We start from the raw sequence: 22655 nt of genomic DNA on the forward strand, positions 1-22655 counted from the left end.
GGAAAATTGGGACCGTGAATATTGAATGTTTGGTTTGGTTTGAGTTGGTATTTTAAGTCCACTTTATGCACAGTAAGGCTAATCGGGACTGGACATACAGTTTTAAAGTGGGATCCGAACCACTATGTGCCTCCAGCAGGTATCGAACCCAGGACCCCTTGATTACAAGGCGACAACGCTACCACTGCGCCATCGGGGAGGCACGAATATTGAATGTATAATGCGGGAAAATGTAACACCAAGGAACGTAAAATCGGTGTTCCACTGTACCGACAAAAATACTTCACAACTAATGATGGTAAAATGACGTTAATAGCAATGAACGGAAACCAACATACAGGTATCAATTGTATGAGTGTGTTGCAGAGAGAGGCTTTTGCTCAAGCACCAAATAGTTTACGAGGATGATGCTAGATAGCATACGGAATTGAGAGCTTCTTCGCTCGAGCGAATAACACTTGAACAGGCAAACCAGCAGTATACACACGAAGGCCAGTAGTACACACATAACTGTAATTTGCCTGTGGTAGTAAGCCCTCAAATATAGACCATGAAGTGAAAGGCGCAATGAAATTGAAACTTAAGCGAACATAGGCATCATCACCATGTTAAAATGTAGTTTAGCCTATCTTACCAATACAGTGATATATGAAAATGAAATAGATGATTGTGGGCTGAAACTGCCAGAATGGATATTTTACGTATATATGTCTACGATTATTCAATTGTATATGCTCGAGGGTGGGGAGACTTGAATGACGATGAGCGAGCGAAAGTGATCCCATGCAGTACTCTAAGTGATGTATGTCTGCATCCGGTTCTTTTACATTCAGTGCAACAAAATTAAAATAATAGGATGGAAATTATGAGTCAAAACAAGTTTCAAAAACTGAGAATATCATTTTGCATCAGCTGCACCAGTTCTATTGGCTGGTGTGAAATAATAATGTCATAAAGTAATTTGTTGAAGGCTTTAGCGGAAATTCGTGAAATTGGAATGCAGAAGCATGCATCAATGGTGCACAGCGTGTGAACTGGTAGCTTCTGATAACCATAAAAGGTAAAGTGTTCCCCTGTGCATAGCACCACGCCATGAAGGCGTATAGGGGGTGTGGGGGTAACGCCCCACACTTTCTTGATCCGGTCGTGAGTGGGGGTGATGTGATCAGCATCACGCCCCTGACCGCCTTTACCCCCCAGGGTTTCCCCCAGGTACCCATGTTATTCGACGCTGGGTGGGCGCCGGGGCCGCTTCCACCGTTAGAAAAGTTCCCGGATTTGAACCGGCCGGGGATCGAACCCGGGACCTTGAGCATGGTAGTCAGACGCGTTACCAACTGAGCCACCGCGGCCACTCTGATAACCAATCTTATAAAAGTTAGATAAGAATGAAATACAATCAGTTTGACAAACTGGCTTATTGAATACCTAATACAAGTTACAATTTGTTCTTTATCAATATAATCTTCAGAACGGTACAAAAAATAGTTCCTTAATAATTGCATTGGACCCATGAATTTCAAAAACAATTTTGCTTCATACTATGGAACAGACTCAGCACACTCCATTAAGGAACTTCTTACTCTCCCGTGGTTAATATTTCAATCAACAGACAATGACATGAAAAAGGGCATTGCAGTTGGAACACCCTGTTAATATTTCTTACCTTTATTGCAGAAAATGCAGGTACCTTGGGGGACGTACTAACCATACCCAAATTGACTTTGTTTCCTGTAAGAGAGAACATTTATGCTTGAGAAAGGATGATCGCTGTTGCAATATTACACAATAACAACTAACATTCACAGGATAAACATCATTTTTCCAATTTTTAGAGGCAGCCACCCAAGTGGCTGATATCCGAATGTTTAGAAAATTTGTCAAGTGAATGGGTCTTGAACCTGTAACTTTCCAAAAGCAAGTATATTATTCTACACAGATCTAGTACAGGTGCCAGCCTGAGCATGGGCGTTCCTTGCAAGTGTCTCTTCATCAATTTCATCATATCATCACTCATCATCTTCATGATCATCCAAAAGTGGGGGGGAAAAAGTAAAGTGAATAAACCAAATCAATCAATTAAACACATATTCAAGTCCACTTTATGCACAGAAAGGCTAATCAGGACTGGACCTACAGTCTAAAGTTGGATCTGAACCACTATGTCCCTCCACTGGGAACTGAACCAATGTCTCCTTGATTACAAAGTACAAATTTACCACTACGCTCTAAAGGAGCCTATAGAAATTGGCACCAAAGCAAAATTAATAATTATTACTGATAAATTTATCTTAGATTTGTTTTGAACTTAAACTGTGAAACACAATATAATTATTATTTGCTAAGGACTCACCAGGAATGCAAATTCCGTCACGATCCCTTTCATACCCTTGCACACACTGACACAGACCATTCCGTGAATGCTTCTGCTTCTGAATACACACTTCATTTTCAGGACAGTTCATAACTCCATATTCACATGTTTTGGGTCCAAATATTGGCTCTGGCCGGGATTCAGATACATCAAGATCATTTGGATTGCTATTGGAAGTTAAAAAGAATCCCAGATAACAACAGTAGAAAAAGAAAAATGTATATTAAGAACAAACAGGTGAATACTTAAAATTATTTAGAATAATTACAAGCATTAGATTATAAGTACTGAAATGGTAAGAGTCTAGTTTACGTTCTTTTCCTAAGGAATATGTGTCACATATTGTTGGAAAGGTTATTGTATAAGGAATTCAACAAACTAAATCCCAAGGCGAGGAAAAATTTTCTGGAGAAGAAAATCGAGAAAAACCAATGTTGTCCGGATATGAGTGATTGAACGTACTGAGGACATTTTTTGATGATGAAGTACATATTTAGGGGTGAAATGAGTGCTAATGGAACCTAACCTAACCTTGTAGGCATACCTTGTTCCCGTGAATGCTTAGTGGGGCTATCGTGGACAGAAAGTGTAAAAAGAAAAACTTACTTACCCTAAGAGATGCCGGAGCACCGGCTGTCTGCTAGCACGGTTTTGAACGATGCGCTGAATTATCACTGGGGATAAACGTATTTTACACTATCTAGAAGTTGTTGGAACCTTTTCTTCTTTAACACGCATTCACAACGCGGACACAAAAGACGAACATGCAGTGTTGTTAACTCCCACCGGTTACCACCAAAAGGCAAGAAGGACGTAAACTAGACTCTAGCCATTGAAATGCAACTTTATCAAGACAAAATTTAAAATTATATTCACAGATTTATTATCCATTCAAAATAACACAGAGATGAACTTCTTATCAAGCAGTGAAACCAAACCTTGTAAAAATGTAATTTTTACACAAACTATGAGTTAAAGCAACAATTACTGTAACTGCAATTCAGTTACTTTTAAAGAGTAAACTTCCAAACTCGGAAACCCAAATGGACATTTCATGGTACCCCTCACCCTCTGTACACATTAGAAATTGAAAAATGTTGCATGGCTTACAAAGAATACATTGTTTATGAATGTTTTCTGTTGTCTTTAGATGATGGAGATGTGACACAGTGAAGTAATATGTGGCTTTACGTACTATTGCAATCAAATATCTGTTATTTGTGGTTTCTGCACCTTGAAAAAAATTTGTGTTACATAAAACATTGAAATTTATCCATTAAAATTTTACATATTTCTCAAGAGAGTACAGTTGATCAAAGGCCCCATTTCATAGCAAAACAGTAAATATACATTTCTCAGTGACCAACCTTAATTCCTCTACTCCATCTGCCAAATCCCATGGCTGACTCCACGAAGTTTCGACAACTGGCCTTACTAACACCATTTGGACATTGTCCCCAAAATGAGGACCGGCTCTGTGTACTGGCTTGCAAAGCTCATCACTAATGCACGAAATCTGAAAAACAATTACATTACTAATTCCGCTCATACAAATAACATTTGTGTGTTCAAACAGGGGAGGGTATGTAACATAACTTTGATTAATCTCATCAAGTAATTCCTACTCCAGGTCACTGCACTATTTTTTTTAATTAGCAAAATATTTTATCAGTATGAACCTAATAATCATAATAAAGAATATTAAGATAAAGATTGTATTTCTAATTAATCAGAAAAGCCATATAATTAGCAATTAAAAGGAAAGCCAAGAAAGGTTTCAAACTGCCTAACCTACTCATGTGCCACTTACTGAAATTTTGGTAAATTTCTTATATCCACAAGATGGCTGAAATTTGCTAGTTCATTTAATTTGGATATTCGTACTTACGTATTCTGCATTGAGAAACATTGTTGATGGTGGCATTTCACGGAAATAAGTTCTATTTGCGACATATCGAGTAAGTTTTCTTAGTTTATTTTTGCGTTCGGTAACACACAAAATGGCGGTCACAGTTTCACTACCGTACTCGGCATGCAGTGTTTCCACCCAAAAATACCTATGTAGCCCCACAAACCATTGACACATAACCCCACGAACCATTTCTGGTAAGGTTAGGTTGGGTCTCATTTAGGTTAGAATAGTTAAAAATAGGTTTAGAAAAAAAAATGCATAGCCCCATACACCATTCTCGCATAGCCCCACAAACCATTTGGGGAAACATACCTTCTTCAGTTATAAAAACACGTGTTTGGAAACACTGACCAGCACTGACCGCGATTACGTCATCACACACAGGCAAAATCTGGCTGGAAGGAAATGGATGTAACAGCTTTCGTGCATCGGTCACACATTTATATCGAAAAATAGATGATTTACCGGCAAAATTCAATGAACGATGCAAGAAAACACTTCCCCGAACTTCCACAACTATAAAGAAACTGCATTCGGTAAGTAATTTCTCCTGTAAATTTGAAGAAATCCGTCTTGTGGATATAAGAAATTTACCGAAATTTTTACAGAGGGATGCATTACGTATAACTGCTGAACCTAACAATAAGTGCAAACAAAGTGGTTGAAAGAAAACTGACACGGTTTTGACACAAAGTATGTATGAATCACAGCTATTACAAATGTAACCTCAAAAATGACTTGGTCACAAAAATTATAACTTAATTTGTCATAATTTTACATTGCTTCTTACTTACTATGTCACAGGAACAAAGATTTGTTTCGAGCCAAAATCCTGGATAATAGTTTTTAAGGTGTGTGCGACTTACTCATGTTATGTATATTAAATGTATAATATAAAGATATATGATAAAATACTTACATTTCGGGAGTATCTGTTTTACGAAAGAACGACGTTTCGGGATCCAACTGTACCCTTCTTCACGTTCTCATTCTAGACCAGTATGATCTATATATAGCCATGTGAGTTAAGACAAGGATAGAGGAAGTAGGTAAAACTGGCCTAGAATGAGAACCTGAAGAAGGGAACAGTTGGATCTCGAAACGTCGTTCTTTCATAAAACAGATACTCACGAAATGTAAGTATTTTATGATATATTGGTAAAACTGTCAAAGCTGGGAATTGGATTTCTTCAAATTTACAGGAGAAAGTACTTAAGGAATTGAGTTTCTGTGGAATTTCGGAAGGTCGTAGAAGTGTTTTCACGCATTTGTCAATGTATTTGGCCGCTAATTCATGTATTTTTCTATAATAATGTCCGTCCGATGCACGAAAGCTGTTGCTTGCATTTCCATCCATGTACTTGAACCAAATGGTGAGAGCATCTGATGACGTAATCCCCGCTAAGTGTTTCCAAACACACAGCTTTTTCGCTATATTGTCCAACCTAAAGCAACCTAACCTTAGTGTGATGGTGCGTGGGGCTATTGTGAATGGTTTTTGGAGCTATTCGAGGATGGTTTTTGGGGCTATGCGTGAATGGTTTTTGAGGCTATGCGGGGATGGTTTTCAGGGCTATGTGGGAATTTTTCTGTTAAGAAGGTTGAAACACTGCTTTGCCATTTGAAACACAATGCTAGTCAAGATTTGCCTGCCATTTTGCATGTTAAGGAAGCGAGAAAAGAACGAACAATAATTACTTGATAAGTCGACAATAGATACTAATTTCGTTTTAGAAAAAGCGAAATCCCTTGTTAAACAATCTTTCGCAATGCAGAATAAGTAAATATGAATGTCAACAATTACAGAATAAACGAGTTTCAGCCGATTCCCGGCTTTGACAGTTTTACCGATATATCTTTATATTATACATTTAACCTTAATAATAGGCACCAAAATAACTCTCAACATTGTTATCATCATATGCAATGTACGCATGTAACAGACTAACCACATTTGAATCAGTCTTAATATACTTACAGTGAAACAAGTGGACTGGTACATAAAAACAACATTGCACTCTTCATCCTCACAACAGTTTATGACACACTGTTCTAGATCATTTACGTCCTTCTTTTTCTCATAATGTCCAGCAGTGTCATTACCATAAGGTACATAACCATGGTAAATATTAGGATTCATGTTCGGACATTTTCTTCTCAATATATCATTTATAAAATCTGCACGATAATGATGGCCTAGGACTTCTGATATAAACAGTACAAAATTAACTAGCACCAGTATATTTGGAGACTTCGTCTTCCACACACTTCTCAATTCCATTTTCATCTTGAACTATGGTCCTGGAACAATAAGAAAAAAAGTTAACTCAAAATTTCAGCAAAGATTGCATATATTCCATGTTTATTATACATGTTTTTTTTAAAAAAATATTTTGGTACTTGTTTACTATCCGTTGAACAGATTTCTACACAAGAAACTACTTACCGTAATAAGTTCCTGTAGTATTGTCTAACATCGGGAAGGTGTTTTGTGTGAAATTCAGGTAAGTTTTCCGTATCCTGGAAACGGATTTCTTCAAATTTAAAAGTTTGGGGTTCATTTGGGGCAGGTGACTCCGGCCAATTTCTAACATGCCTTTAACAGGGAGTCTATAGAAAAAGACGGGGAGCCGGAGTGTAGCAGAGGCGGTGCCGCGTAAGCGGTTGGGTGTGGTAAGTCAATTACCCCAGGGGCGGAGCCCTGAAATCGGTGGGAAATTTGAGTCAATTTTTTTTCTCTTTAAATTTCACACTGATTCCGGGATGGATAGCCCCAAAAACCATTCACGGAGTGTCCCGCGAAGCAGATAGTTAAGTACGAATGTCAAAATTGACGAAACTCAGAAGTTATAGGTGTCCGACGGATAGTAAACTTTTACCAATATTTTATTGCCTTATACTTAAATTTAAACACCCAAGGGGATCACCAAAAGTTACTTGTATTCAGAGGGGACAACTTCCAACTGTTACAAATGCTGTGCAAATTAACTGCCTCATTTGCAAAGAAAATTTAATAGAGTACTATTATAAGTAGGTCCTACCTCTGTAAATATATTGCACAAATCTGAATCATCTCCATTCCAACCGACGTTTCATACCATGGAAATTCTCATAAAGTGCAAAAGAAAACGATTTCAAAAACAAGATATAAGGAATCAGCTTATTTTAGTGCAAACTATATTTACCGTTATGTTTGAAAGAATTAGTCATTGTAACTTTTGCAAGATGCAAGTCAAGACAAAATGCATTTTGATGCAGTATTTTTTTTTATTATTATTAACTTACTATAAACATGCAGATTAATATTTTAAAAAAATACCTTCTTGTGCTACTTGTTGGAGCTGCCTGTCATTCGTTTCAAGCAATACAGTTACTGTGAGAGTGACTTATTTGTCATAATTTTACTAATCGCACATGTCAACAAATATGTATTACAGTATTCAAAGTTGACACCGGTTTGTACCGAAAACAACTGTTTATTTATTTATTATGAATATGTTGTCTAATTCCAACTCGTGCAAACAAGAAAAAACCTGTGTTACTACAAGTTAAATAAGAAACTGTTACATAATATTACATTTATTCATCGTATTATTACTGCACTAAGGCAGGTTCTTATGAAATTACTTTCACTTTTCGTGGTACATAATCATCCTCTTTGAATTGCAGACGACGTTACCTTTCTTGTAAATGTACATACCAGTTTTCCCTACCACATGATGTTCATTTGAACTTTATATCTAGCGTAAATCGAGAATAAAGACATTAACGTTTAATTTACGAATAAATTTCAAGAAAGATCAAAAGCTATCATAAATTGCCAGCTGTTCCATTGCGTCTGCCGCAAAGTACACATAAAACAAGATGGTACTGTTGGTAACCAAAGTGACCAAAACTCTTTGGGCGCTGCTAGCGACACGTTACGTAGAACTTTGAACTATTGAGAAGGAGAATCTAATCTTATATGCGGACATATGGTTTAAAAGCATGCATAAAATCAAGGAAATATGTTTTGATCTATGTGTGTTTCAAAAATTAACCTAATAGCATGCATATAATCTGTGTGGCTGGTTCCCTCGGTTTTCTTGGGGTACCAAGAAGCACCCACGGAGGGACCACGGGGCTACAAAAATTTGTCATTATTTGGTATTTTCAAGCACATTTTTGAGTGCACATTGAAGAAATATTTGTGTATAAGAATAATTAACGGTTGTCAATAATTCCATATATCAAAATGTGTTTTTAACATTTATCGCGATGCATGAGCTTGCATCTACGAGATGCGCCTGTGATTATATCTACATGGTGTATGTTATGGTGCCTAGTAGTAGGTTGCATAGCAGTATCGAAGAGATGTTTTAAGAAACTTCGTGTGTGGTCCTTTGAACTGAAAGTTGTTGATGGGTGGTCCGCAAAGTCCTTCGCTCATTGTCTTTTGTGTGGTCTTTGAAGGAATGTGCATTACATACATGAGATATTGAGGAATATATTATTTGATGGAAGAAATATCATTATGCTATTATGTATGTAAACTGACACGTCGGATAGTTATGACAACTAACTTTCCGTTTAGCTGTACTACAGACTGACTACACACAACACCCTGTAAGTAGTGTGATTTTTTTTTTAAATGGAATAATCATATTAATATTTAAATACACGTGGCATGATAAGTAAAAATAAATAATGAAAAATAGACGTCAAATATAAATTTAGGAGAGATGCGTCAACGTAATGTATTAATGCATAACAAAGGCAATATATATATATTTTTTTTAAATTTTTATTTGGTTTTAGCTAAAAACAATATCACTGATAAAATACACTTGCGGTCAGCATGGTGAACTTATTTTTTTATTAAGAGGTGTAGATGATATTTGATAAAATTGTGATATGTTTTTACCGCATTTCTTTATTGCATGATAATTACGGACACTTAATTTCTGAATGTTATGGACAAAATTAGAGCTAACTGAATTTAACAAAACTATAAGCAAGTACACGATCATTTGTATTCAGGTAGATCAAATCATGGACATTATCATGGAAGTAGGCTAGTGGAGCCCATGATAAATTGTCAGGAGAGTGGGGTCACAGTGACGAGACATGACGGTTTGAATAAATATAAGTGATATTATGGTTTATGTCGCTTTCCTGTCACACAGTTTAATTTTTTTTAGGAATCATGTTTTTTTCCTTTCAGAACTATGTTGGATGATGCCATGTGATCATCAATATGATCTCCACAAGAACTGTAAACCTTCTATGCTTCTTTTTAACACATCTGAAGATCAGAGCTAACAAGACTGAAGATGCTAGTTCAATATATTATTTTGAAAATGCAAGCTCAACATTGACGTCCATGGTAGAATCTTCCACAGAGTTGACCAGTCTGTTGGCATCTGGTCAGTTACCAATTGAGCACAGCAGCATTCAGCCTTCACATGAACTTTTCGTGCTGGAGAGTAGAACTGGAGATAGGTTTCCGTTAAAGAATGTTCCAGAAGGTGTCAGGCTCGGAAACAGCAAGGAACCCATCATCTTGCATGATGCTGCTTCAGCTGTTGAAGGGAAAAGATATTGTCGGAAGTCTGCTAAGTGTGAACGCTTGAAGTATACAATGTGCCTTGGCACAAAACTTCCATATAATTTCACGACTGGTGATCTCGCTGCAGATTCCAGGACACAGGATGAAATTCAGGTGATTAAGTTCATTGCATGTCTCTTCAGTTCAGAGATGCAAGAATACATTACTAATAATAATCAGTAAATTTCTCGTAAGGGACAGACAGCTGAAATTTGCTAGTTCATTTAATTTGAATATTTGTACTTATGTATTCTGCATTGAGAAACATTGCTGAAGGTGGCATTTCGCTTATTTCACGGAAATAAGCTCTATTTGCTCTTCGTTTTTTTTTTGCCTTCGGTAACTCACAAAATGACTGTCTCAGTTTCACTACTGTACTCGGCATGCAGTATTTCCACCCCACTGCACCCAAAAATACCTACGTATTTAGCCCCACAAACCATTGATGCAAAGCCCCATGAACCATTCATACATAGCCCCACGAACCATTTCCAGTAAGGTTAGGTTAGGTAGGGTCACATATAGGTTACAATAGTTAAAAATTATTTTTGAAAAAATATGCGTAGCCCCACACACCATTCTTGCATAGCCCCACAAGCCATTTGCGGAAACGTACCTTCTTCAGTTACAAGAACACATGTTTGGAAACACTGACCGGGATTACGTCATCACACACAGGCTACATCCGACTGGAAGTATTGTGACTGTCATCTTTTTATAACATTCACAATTAAGTTGTGTTAATGATAAAAATCTTTGATAAGAAGAAAGACATTTCATTATCACTGTTACTGTTCTAATTATGTATTATGGGATATAGTGTAATATATATCAATTCGTAAGTAGATTTCTGTATTTTCTTTCATAAAACAAATAATATATTTTTACTAGTTGCTAATACAAAACTAACAGCAACAACCTCATGTTGAGTAAATTTCTCCATAATTTCCTCATTGCAGGCTTCCAACCTTGCCAACTTTCCGTCATGACTCTTCATTTGTTCTTGAATAACTGAAATTTCGACATGCATTGTACTAATACCTTCATCCAATTTACACCTCAACTCACTGCTAACATTTTGACAAGTTTGGGCAACATCTTGTAACGAATGTTCAATATGATCAAGTCGGCCGTTAAACCTAACATTATGCTGCTGTAATTCATTTCGAATGGCTTGAAACTTCTCTTCCAGATTTTCATTATTTTGTTGCAATTCCCTTTGTAACATTTCATTATTTTGTTGCAACTTCTTTTGCAACATTTCATTATTTTGTTGCAACTCCTTTTGCAACATTTCATTATTTTGTTGCATATCCTTTTGCAACTCCTTTTGCAACATTTCATTCTTAGTGATCCAAACCTTGTAATCCAACAAATTACATTACCCTTGCGCATCTATTTGTTAACATTCAACAACAAGTCGTGTTTCTTCTCCAATGAACAGTGAAAGGGTTTCACTGTTCATTGGAGAAGAAACACGACTTGTTGTTGAATGTTAACAAATAGACTTGCAGGTGATATTGAGAAGATACACCAATCAAATTTAACATTGTTGTCAGCTGGTCTATAAACTCCCTAGCTGATTGTTTCGAGACGTCACCTCCAAAACGTGGTAACTGGCTTAGCTCATTTACACGAATAACTTAGTTTTGTATTAGCAACTAGTAAAAATATATTATTTGTTTTATGAAAGAAAATACAGAAATCTACTTACGAATTGATATATATTACACTATATCCCATAATACATAATTAGAACAGTAACAGTGATAATGAAATTTTTTTCTTCTTATCAAAGATTTTTATCATTAACACAACTTAATTGTGAATGTTATAAAAGATGACAGTCACAATAACCTCCCCTCCTGGGGTGAAGAAAATATAGACGACATACTTTGGTGGCTTAAAAAGATACAAGATCTTAAATATGCACATCGAACAGTTACATAACTTTAAAATATTCAACATTCAAAACAACATTTAATACTATAACAAATCTTTCAAAGAATGACAATCAATTCAAAACTACATTGTTACCCTTTGTTAACATTCAACAACAACTCGTGTTTCTTCTTCAATGAACAGTGGAAGGGTTTGATATTTTGTAAATTGTGTCTGCACTTTATCTGTTGTCCATCTAAAGACACCAAGTTCACGAAATTGTTCTTCACTTCCTCTACCAAAAATGGCCCCACATATAAGTCATAAAATTTATGGATAGGTTTGTTCAAGGCAGAACTTCTTGCATGATTCCTAACCATAACCAAATCACCTTGAACAATTGTAGGGGTTTCTGCGTTTGAATGAGTCTTCTTCCTAGATTTTGAACGTTTAGTTGTTTCAATTAACTGAATATATTTAGCTGTCCAAGACAATTCGTTCATCTCTTCTGGCCAGTCAATAACAGAAGTTATTTTATCCCGAACTTCCTCGTGTAGAAAAATTTCAGCCGGAGTGAAACCAACAACCTCGTTATATGAGTAATTTAGTAATTTTATAACATTTGTTAAAACTTTGGACCAAGATCTGTGGTTGGTTTTACAAAAGAGTCTAAGCAAACGAATGATCTGTTTATTATATCTCTCAATTGGATTCGCATGAGGCGAATATGGTGAAGTGAGAATATGCTTTACACCAATTGACTTCAAAAATTTTTCCCATTCATTGGATTTAAATTGTGATCCATTATCCGTTAACATAACTGTACACGTAGGATAATGATGGAAATAACCTGAGTTAATTCTGTTGATAATTTCTCGAGTTGTTGCCTTCCTGAGAGGATAAGCCATAACATATTTGCTGGTTAATTCTACAATAGTCAGATTATGTTGATATCCTTGAGATAATGGCAATGGACCAATCAAGTCTAAAGATAAGAACTGATGTAATTTGTAAGAAGTCACGTGAAGCTCCTCTTTGGTAATATGTTGTGTTTTTTGTTTCGTCCTTGCACATTCCACACAATCACTTAAATATGACTTGACACTTCCTCTCATCTTAGGCCAGAAATAGAATTTAGAGCACTTCTTATAAAGCTTGGAAAACCCAAAATGGCCAGCCAAATCATGTTGTTCATACAAAACTTTCTTGACAGCTGCTTCAGGTACAAAAACTCTCCAATGATTCGAGTTGGTAGATCTATAAAACAATATATTTTTATGTAGTTTAAATATTCCCTGAATTTCGAAATGGTCATCACCCTTGACTAATATAGAAATTATACGTTGACATAATTCATCGTTTTGTTGTACTTTGATCCAATACAAAAAGTATTCTTCTTCAAGTAAATCAATATCTGTGCAGTTTACATGTAAAGTGGAAGGAAACAAATTGTTTTGTGACTTAATTGGATATCTACTTAACGCATCCGCGGCCGTATTTGCAGAACCACTAACATGCTGAATTGTATAATCATAATTTTGCAATTTCAAAGCCCATCTATTAAGCCTTGGATTTAACGATCTTGCTGAATTTAACCAAGAAAGTGATTAATGGTCACCGTCGCTGCGCTTAAACTTGCAGAACGATTATCAATGCAAATAAAATTGCATAATTAACGATAACCGTTATATTTAAAATAAATACAATACAGGCGCAGAAAATCTCACTACTTCCATCACCATTTTTAGTACTTATTATTTCTCGTTGCTGTGGTTACAGCAATTTGATTTCTTGTATTTTATACAGCATGATAAGATGATTATAACAATATATATAAAATAAACATGCATAAGTTAAAAACAACATCAATAACATAAATAATATTAACTTTGAACATGACAGTTTGAGAATAGGACAGTCTCAATCTCTCCCCTTCTCCTGGTAAAAAAAAAAAATGAACATAACATTTTTTTTTTTTTTACATAATATATAAGATTTGAGTCCTGCTTTTAATATACACTCGTCAGGATAATGAAAGAGTTCACTTGACATAATGAACCAATTCACAAATTTACAATACTCTTTTTACTAAAGTTCTGAAAATGTCATCTTAGTGTTCGAATTTACAGCTACTTATGCATCACTTCATGACAATTACATTAGTTTACGCAATTCTTCTTTTTTTTCATCAGAACAATTAAATTTCTTGATATTTGACAAGTTCTGCCTTGTTGTTATCTTATTTCCGTCCATAGACATCAAAATTGTATAATTGTTTTTCACAGCATCAACTATATAGGGTCCAAGCCATAATTCCATAAACTTATGAATTTTCTTGTTAATTGCACTACTATGTTCATGATTTTTCACTAAAACAATATCACCTGGGACTATCTTCAATTTATTTGCATCACACTCAATAGGTTTGGACTTATATCTTTCCTTAATACGTGCTTTGGCGATAAAATACTTATGTTTCCAGGGCACAAACTTTAAATCATCTGGCCAGTTAATTTGATTGATAATTGAATCCTTTAATTCGTGATGAAGGAAAAGTTCACTAGGTGTGAAACTTGTTATTTCCGAAACGGAATTATTAAGAAGTCCTGTTACATAATTCAAATATTTTACCCAGTCCTGATGATTTTGCGAAGTATATAATCGTAACAATCGTATTAACTCTTTGTTGTACCTTTCCACAGGATTTGCGAAAGGCGAATAAACTGACGTGGTGATATGTTTTATGTTACAGTCATCCATATATAACTTCCACTCTTGTGATTTAAATTGGGAACCGTTATCTGATAATATTACCTTACATGCTGGATAGTGGTAAAAATACTGGAGCTTGAATTTGTTAATTATTTCACGTGACGTTGCCTTCCTTAACGGATAAGCCATTAAAAATTTGGACATCGTGTCAACTATTGTTAAGATGTAACTATATCCTTGTGATTTGGGTAACGGTCCAACAAGATCTATTGATAACATATCATGTGGAGTAGTAGAATATACATGCAATTCATCCTTACTAATTTTTGTGTGAGCTTGTTTAGTTTTTGCGCATGTTAGACAGTCGTTCAAATACTGCTTGATACTAACTTTCATTTTAGGCCAATAATAGAAACTTCTGCACTTATTAAATAGTTTATAGTATCCAAAATGACCTTGTAAGTCATGTAATTGATGAAGAATTTTGGGTACAACAATAATAGGTACTACAAGTTTCCACTTGTTCTGTTTCAAATGTTTCAGGAATAATATATTATCTTGAATCGAATATTGCCTTTTTATATTCTTCGACAAATTCCCATTTTGTAACTTTTGTACAATGGCACTGCAATAAGAATCCGAATTTTGACTTTCTTGCCAAAATGTTACACTATCTTCGTCAAGAAAATCAAGACTTATGTTATTTACATATAGTTCCGATAGAGTTGGAAAACCTGTACTTAAATCAGGATATCTGCTTAAAGCATCTGCAGCTTCATTAGATTTTCCCGGCACGTGATATACATTATAATCAAACATTTGTAATTTCAAACTCCAACGATTTAATCGTGGATTCAAAGTTTTAGTAGACTCTAGCCAAGATAAAGATTGGTGATCGGTAAACAATTTCACCTTAGTTCCAGCTATGTAAATGTAGAATTTTTCAAAAGCAAATAATATCGCTAAGCATTCAATCTCATGAGTATTGTATGATAACTCATTGCCTTTAAGAGATCTGCTAACGTATTGAATTATACGTGGTCCTTCTTCAGAATTTTCAGTTGAGTCTTGCCATAGAACAGCTCCTATTCCTTTCTTCGAACCGTCTGTGTTGACATTGAAAGGCTTCGTGAAATCTGGTTGATACAAAGCCTTTGGAGATATCACTGACTTGCGGAGGTTTTCAAAAACTGAAGCATGAACATCATTCCATTGCCATTTTGATTCCTTTTTCAACAGATCATACAAAGGCTGTGCCATTTCAGCAAATCCTTCAATAAACTTTCGCCTCCAATTAGCTAATCCTAAGAACCTTCTCAAGGAGCGTTTGTTTGTTGGAATTGGAAAATTAATAATTGCTGAATTCTTTGCAGGATCAACCATAATTTTATCACCGGACACTATGTGTCCAAGGAAGCAGATTTCTTTGTAAGCAAACTTACATTTGGAAAATTTAATAGACATATTGACACCCTTTATCTTTTGTAAAACTAGTTCTACATGTTGCATATGTTGAGACCAATTTTTGCTGAAAATTAGAATATCATCCAAATAACAAACAACAAAATTTCTGCAATCGGTGGAGAATATTTTATTCATCCTATCCTGGAACACTGAGACTGATGATCGAACCCCAAACGGAAGATAGCGGAAAAGATATTGTCTGCCTCTATAAGAAAAAGCTGTGTAAGGATATGAATCTTCAGTCAACGGTATTTGAAAATAACCGCATGATAAATCAATTGAAGAAAAATAAACACATCCTAGGAACCTCTGTAACAGTTCGTTGATTGCTTCTACTCTCACTTGTGGATAGATAACATGTTGATTTAGTTTCCTAAAATCGATCACAGGTCTCCAAAGACATCCTTGCTTTGGCACTATATGTAGAGGGTTAAGATATGGTGAAGAATCCTGGTAAATAATTCCCCATTTCTCCCACTTGGAAAGCTCTTCTTCTAAAGGTAGTCTCCTTGATATTGGTATGGGATAAGGTGTGCTTGTAATAGGTGTTACAGTATCTAATTGAATCTTGTAAGGTTCAACAGTTGCTTTTCTAGGTTTATCTGAAAATTGTACGTGATAATACGACAGAAGTTTGAATAAATCAGCTTTCTGCAAATTGTCTAAATTATCATTTCTAAAAACAGACTCATAAATGGACTTCTTAGCTGGCATATATTCTACATCATCATTCGAAGTTGACGCATCACGTAACAATCTACATGAATAACTTTCATTATCATTTAATGTATCTTCGGAACAAAAGTTAGACTTTGTACAATACTTCAAATCTTCTGTTGAAGAACATTGCCGAGTTAAAACAGAGGAAATTTCCTTTCCTTTTTCATTTAGCAAACTTACATTCCCTTCTTTAAAATCAATTACAGCTTTATATTTCTTCAAAAATGGAACTCCTAAAATGACATCGGCATTCAACTCTTTAAGAACAAAAAATTCCATAGAAAAGTATTCGTTCTTTATCTGCAGATTAATAATTTTACTGCCACCAACTTTACACTTCTTGGATCCAGCGAAACCGGTGAGTTTTACATCTTCCACGTTATCCAGTTTAATGTTGCCAATCAAAGACGATAGTTTACACCAAACGTCAAAATTTAGAACATTTGCCTGACTTCCAGAATCTATAATACAAACTACAGGTATTTGACAAATAATTCCATGAATAACTGGAACTTCAGTTAATGGAACCGGAATATCATAATCACTAACAGTCCATTCAGGTTCTTCTTCAAACCATTCCAATAGAAAATTCACTTGTAGTGGTTCCGATATTAAGTCTTTATCATCACGTACATTCATAATTTCCTGTGTTTGAAATGAATTTCGCTTGTTCAAATTTGGCCTCTCTGAAAGAAAGCAGAGTGAACGAGGCACTTCCATCCGCTCCTTTAATTTAAATTTGTTGTTGATTGGTAAGATGTTCCAATACCAGATTGTCGTGTAAAGGTCCTTGATACATTTCCAGAAGGAGAATTTGATATTCCAGACGTTGTAGATGCATCTTGTGGTTGTAATGAAGTCACATTAACAGGTTGACTGTAAGTAGGAGCGAGAGAAGGCTCACTTGTATACTGCACTTGCCTATTGTAGAAAATCCTTCCATTCTGACTACTGTTAGGTAACTGAGAAGTTACAGCATCCTGATTATAATTCCTATTTGTAATGTCACCGGAAATACCAGAGTATGCATTATTTCTTTGGAATCTGAAATTATTTCTGTTATTATATGTAAATCCTGAATAGCCTCGATTATTTCTACGTCCTCTAAAACTACCATTGCTACCTCCAAACTGTCCATATCTTGAATTAGCATTGCCAAATTCATTAGTAAAAGGTACTTGAGCATCCATCGACGAAGTCTGAGTAGAAGATGAGCAAGTGTTTTTGGTGTGTTTAACATTAATACGCAGCTCTGTTGGTGAAACACTGCTGAATACTCTGTAGCCTTTTGTTAATTGGAATGCCCATAAGATCAAGCATAGAATTAAGATGTTCTAGATATTCTCGAGCCGATTGGTCTTCTATTTTCCCAGAATATTTAGGTAAATGAGACAGTTCATTTATCTTTACATATCTGTTTCCTCTATCCCCAACAGTAATTACAGGTAAAGACGTTGGAGAAATACAACGATCAAACTGACTTTGTGGATTATCACAGTAATTGTTATTTGTATTTACTCATTAACACCAATTTCAGCATTTGGACAACTTGTGCCAGTCATTAATTTTGCATTACGCCTTTCACCTTGAAACCATGGTCTGCAAGCTTCATTCTGCAAGGAAGAAATATGACGAAACCCACACGTTTCACCAGGGACATTACTATGATGAACGATAGGGAGGTTAGGTTCTTGCGAGTATGTAAACATTTGATTTATGTAACTATTTTCACCATCAGCAGAACAACATTGTTGAACATTGGAATGTTTATCAATATTTGTAACGGTAGAATTCAATCTAGAAGTTGTCTGCATATTGTTAATCGCATAATTACTTGTATCCTTAAACTGTACACTATTAGGTGACATATTATTTCGATAATGTTCCTCATTGCAGGTTGGAATAAATCTTTTGTTTCGCTTCCAGCGAACACGATTTCGAACATGCGGTTCATCGAATGTTGTTTTCACATGGGTTGTTAAAGATTCATCAGATGAATAAGTAGATGAATTAGTCACCCCCGAGTCAACTGCATTTCTAGCCCTTTCACGCGATGTCTTAGTTTGAGAACTATTTTGTGCAAGGGGAGGTTTCAAATTTCCTTTTGTGTTGCGTTGAAAATTTGCATAATTAGTTTGCAAAACATCAATACGAGATTCTATATGTTGAAACCCGTTATTACAATCAATAAGATACGTTCCAAAATGTACATTTTCCTTACCAGCAACTTCCAACGATGTCAATCTATTATTAATATCAGTTATTTTGGATGAACATACTGTAATAGATTTATCGTATTCACTAATCAAATCTTTATTTATTAAAATTTGTTGACCTTGAACGTCTTGTTCTGTTCGGATTTGAGAAATATTGCTATTTAAAATACTTCCCAAATGTTCATTTTTCTTGACACATTCGGAAGCTATTGAATCAAGTTGTGTTTTAACATCGGAAGTCAAGTTGTCTAATCATTGATTAACAGTATTAATTTCTTGATGAACCAATTCAAATTTTGAAGTTAGGTTACTATAAATATCCAATTCCAATTGTTCAAACTGAGACTTAATATTCTCATTAAACTCTGCAAATTCTTGATTAGATTGCTGTAACTGTAATTTCATTTCTTGGTTAGCAAGATCCATTCGTGTTTTTAGTTCTTCATTAGACTGTTCTAACTGCAATTTCATTTCAGCATTAGACTGTTCTAACTGCGATTTCATTTCAGCATTAGACTGTTCAAACTGCGATTTCATTTCAGCATTAGACTGTTCTAACTGCGATTTCATTTCAGCATTAGACTGTTCTAGTTTCGTCTTGAGGTCTTCATTAGAAGCGACCATAAGCAATTGAATACTCTTAACAGTACTTAACAAATCGCCAAAATTCGGGTTAAGAGTTTCTAGATAAGCTGGCAAACTAAAAGGATCATAATCTGGTTTGCAACGTTTACAATAATAATTTTCTAGTGTAGTCGAATAAATTGTCCAGTGAGTGACTGTAAGTTTGAGACAAGATATGTGATGCCATGACGAGCACTGAGTACACTGAACATACCTCAAATCATTGTCTGGTTCATTACAACAAGATAATTTGTCGGGTTTTGTAGAACAAACATCATGTTCTGTAGTATTCGCATTACTGGAAGCGACTACGGGATTATCAGCATCAAAGTAAGTAGTCATTGTATTAGCCTGAATGTTTGTTTCTTTACGCGACGATTTAGATTTACTTTGCTTTAACTTATCAGCCATTGTGATCTTCACACATATGACGATTCACTTAAGAAGTTACGTTATACAAGCACACTGAAGATTGTGACGTAAGTCTTACTTCAGCATATGACAAAAATTCTGTTCCATTACAACAGACATTCTTACCACTGTCAGAAGATTGCACACTTTTTGAACAATCCTGGCTTCTGGGTCGCCACTCTTGATAACCGTCGCTGCGCTTAAACTTGCAGAACGATTATCAATGCAAATAAAATTGCGTAATTAACGATAACCGTTATATTTAAAATAAATACAATACAGGCGCAGAAAATCTCACTACTTCCATCACCATTTTTAGTACTTATTATTTCTCGTTGCTATGGTTACAGCAATTTGATTTCTTGTATTTTATACAGTGTGATAAGATGATTATAACAATATATATAAAATAAACATGCATAAGTTAAAAACAACATCAATAACATAAATAATATTAACTTTGAACATGACAGTTTGAGAATAGGACAGTCTCATGCAAAGCCCCTTGAACCATTCATACATAGCCCCACGAACCATTTCCAGTAAGGTTAGGTTAGGTAGGGTCACATATAGGTTACATTTTGAAAAAATATGCGTAGCCCCACACACCATTCTTGCATAGCCCCACAAGCCATTTGCGGAAACGTACCTTCTTCAGTTACAAGAACACATGTTTGGAAACCCTGACCGGGATTACGTCATCACACACAGGCTACATCCGACTGGAAGTAAATGGGTGCAAGAGCTTCCGTGCATTGGTCACACATTTATATCGAAAAATAGATATAACGATCCGAGAAAACACTTCCCTGAACTTCCAGAAGTATAAAGAAACTGCATTCGGTAAGTAATTTCTCCTGTAAATTTGATTAAATCAGTCTGAAATTTACCTAATAATCTATTAATCATTTTTTGAATAAAAATTGCTTGCCAGTATAACATGTTAACCCTTAACTTGTGAGGTGCGGTCTCACAGACCGCTTGAGGTTCTGGAAGTTTCAGATTACTTACCACCTTTCTTTCAAGCTAGTGTCTCAACCTTCCGTCTACCTTATGCAATAGTGTCATTGGCCCCCCTCACAGCATCAGTTTCTTGCCAGCTTATCGCGTGTAAGAAGTGAAGCTTTGTTTATTGCCAACTGCGGTCTGCCTGACGTACCTCACAAGGGGTGTTGTGGCAAGTGACGCACAGTCTTCTATTTGAAAATTAGGTATGACTTAAGATGACCAGACCCCTCTCCGATTTTCTTCAGATTTGACATACTTACTAATTGAGGCATGCTAATGACGAATCTGAAGTTAAAATTTGTCGGAAACGTCTAGAGATTGAAAAATAATTGCGAACCATTGACACTAGCCCCACGAACCATTGACGTGAGGTTAGGTTAGGTTATGCAAACATAGTTAAAATTTGGTGTTGTGGTATATATATATATATATATATATATACTCACCTACAGAACGAATCTCAGCCTTTGTTGACTCCCATCTCCAGCCTCTTGTGAAAGCTCTGCCCTCCTACCTCCGTGACACCAACCACTTCCTCCAGAAAATCAGCACCCTCCCGCCATTGCCCCCAAATACCATCCTTGCCACCATTGATGTCACTTCCCTCTACACCAACATACCTCACTCCCATGGCCTCCGCTCCATAGAATTCTATCTCAATAGCAGACCCAAACCTCACAACCCCAGCACCAACTTCCTGACCCACCTAGCCCACCTTGTCCTCACTTGTAACAACTTCACCTTCGAAAACCAAAATTTCCTACAGATCCGAGGTACAGCCATGGGTACCAGAATGGCCCCATCCTATGCAAACCTCTTCATGGGCCAACTTGAGCAAGAGTTTTTGGCTACCCAACCCCTCCAACCCCTCCTCTGGCTCCGCTTCATCGACGACATCTTCATGCTCTGGACACATGGAGAACCATCCTTGTCAGCCTTCCTGGACCAACTTAACCACTTCCGTTCCCTAAAATTCACCTGGACACACTCCCCCAACCAGATCACCTTCCTGGATGTGGACGTGCACATCGAGGGAGGACACCTGACTACCTCCATCCACATAAAACCCACCAACCACATGCAATACCTACACTTCTCCAGCTCCCACCCGTTCCACACCAAAAAAGCAATTCCATTTTCTCTGGCCCTCAGGGGACAGCGCCTGAACACTTCACCCACCTCCCGCCAGAATTATAACCTCCGCCTACACCAGGCCCTGGTTAACCGTGGATATCCCTCCATCCTGGTCACCAAGCAAATATCACGAGCTGCCTCACATACCACTACCACCAAGAAACCTGCTGCCACCAACCCACCTGCACTCATCACCCAATATCATCCCCACCTCAACAAAATCAGGCACACACTGCACTCTCTTCTCCCAATCCTCCACAGTGATCCCGAAACCAAAAACATATTTCCCGACAAACCCAGGGTGGTTTTCAAACGCCCCCCTAACCTCCAAAACATCCTGGTCCACAACACTCCTTCACCACACATCCAACACCCCCCTGCCCATAAATGCAACCGACCCAGGTGCAAGACCTGTCCCATCCTTATCACTTCTCACACCCTCCAGGTGCACACGGCCACTGGCAAATTTACCCTCCATCCCAAAGGGACCTGCCATGCCTCAAACCTTATCTACATCCTCACCTGCAACATCTGTGGTGATTTTTACCTGGGGGAAACATCAACGGCCCTCAACCTCCGCATCAATAACCACCGCTCCTCCACCCACAACCT

The 22655-nt window shown here is 36.4% G+C and overlaps 2 protein-coding genes across 4 annotated transcripts in view; one reads left to right on the plus strand and one right to left on the minus strand.

Annotated features, from left to right (window-relative positions):
• LOC145981961 (dyslexia-associated protein KIAA0319-like protein) overlaps positions 1–8123 on the minus strand; it is a 63561-nt gene extending 55438 nt beyond the window's left edge. Inside the window, exons 1-5 of one of the 2 annotated variants that reach the window (XM_083115463.1) lie at positions 7987–8123; positions 6265–6587; positions 3742–3890; positions 2354–2541; positions 1667–1731 (exon numbers count right to left, since the gene is read on the minus strand). In XM_083115463.1, the coding sequence (XP_082971589.1) occupies positions 1667–1731; positions 2354–2541; positions 3742–3890; positions 6265–6573 (711 nt within the window). In that variant the 5' untranslated portion in view covers positions 6574–6587; positions 7987–8123. Of the gene's footprint in view, positions 1–1666; positions 1732–2353; positions 2542–3741; positions 3891–6264; positions 6588–7965 lie in introns of both variants that reach the window. The other variant, XM_083115464.1, reaches the window with a different exon arrangement.
• Positions 8124–8639: 516 nt separating this feature from the next.
• The window catches only part of smo (smoothened, frizzled class receptor), an 82391-nt gene continuing 68375 nt past the window's right edge, over positions 8640–22655 (plus strand). For both annotated transcript variants that reach the window (XR_014440983.1, XM_083115163.1), the window contains exons 1-2: positions 8640–8891; positions 9490–9987. Coding sequence is in view for 1 of the 2 variants with exons in the window: in XM_083115163.1 (XP_082971289.1) it covers positions 9523–9987 (465 nt within the window). In the remaining variant the exon portion in view is untranslated. The remainder of the gene's footprint in view (positions 8892–9489; positions 9988–22655) is intronic.

The sequence above is a fragment of the Lepisma saccharinum genome, chromosome 30 (genome assembly GCF_977018435.1).
Source record: "Lepisma saccharinum chromosome 30, izLepSacc3.1, whole genome shotgun sequence".
In the NCBI taxonomy this organism is placed as follows: domain Eukaryota; kingdom Metazoa; phylum Arthropoda; class Insecta; order Zygentoma; family Lepismatidae; genus Lepisma; species Lepisma saccharinum.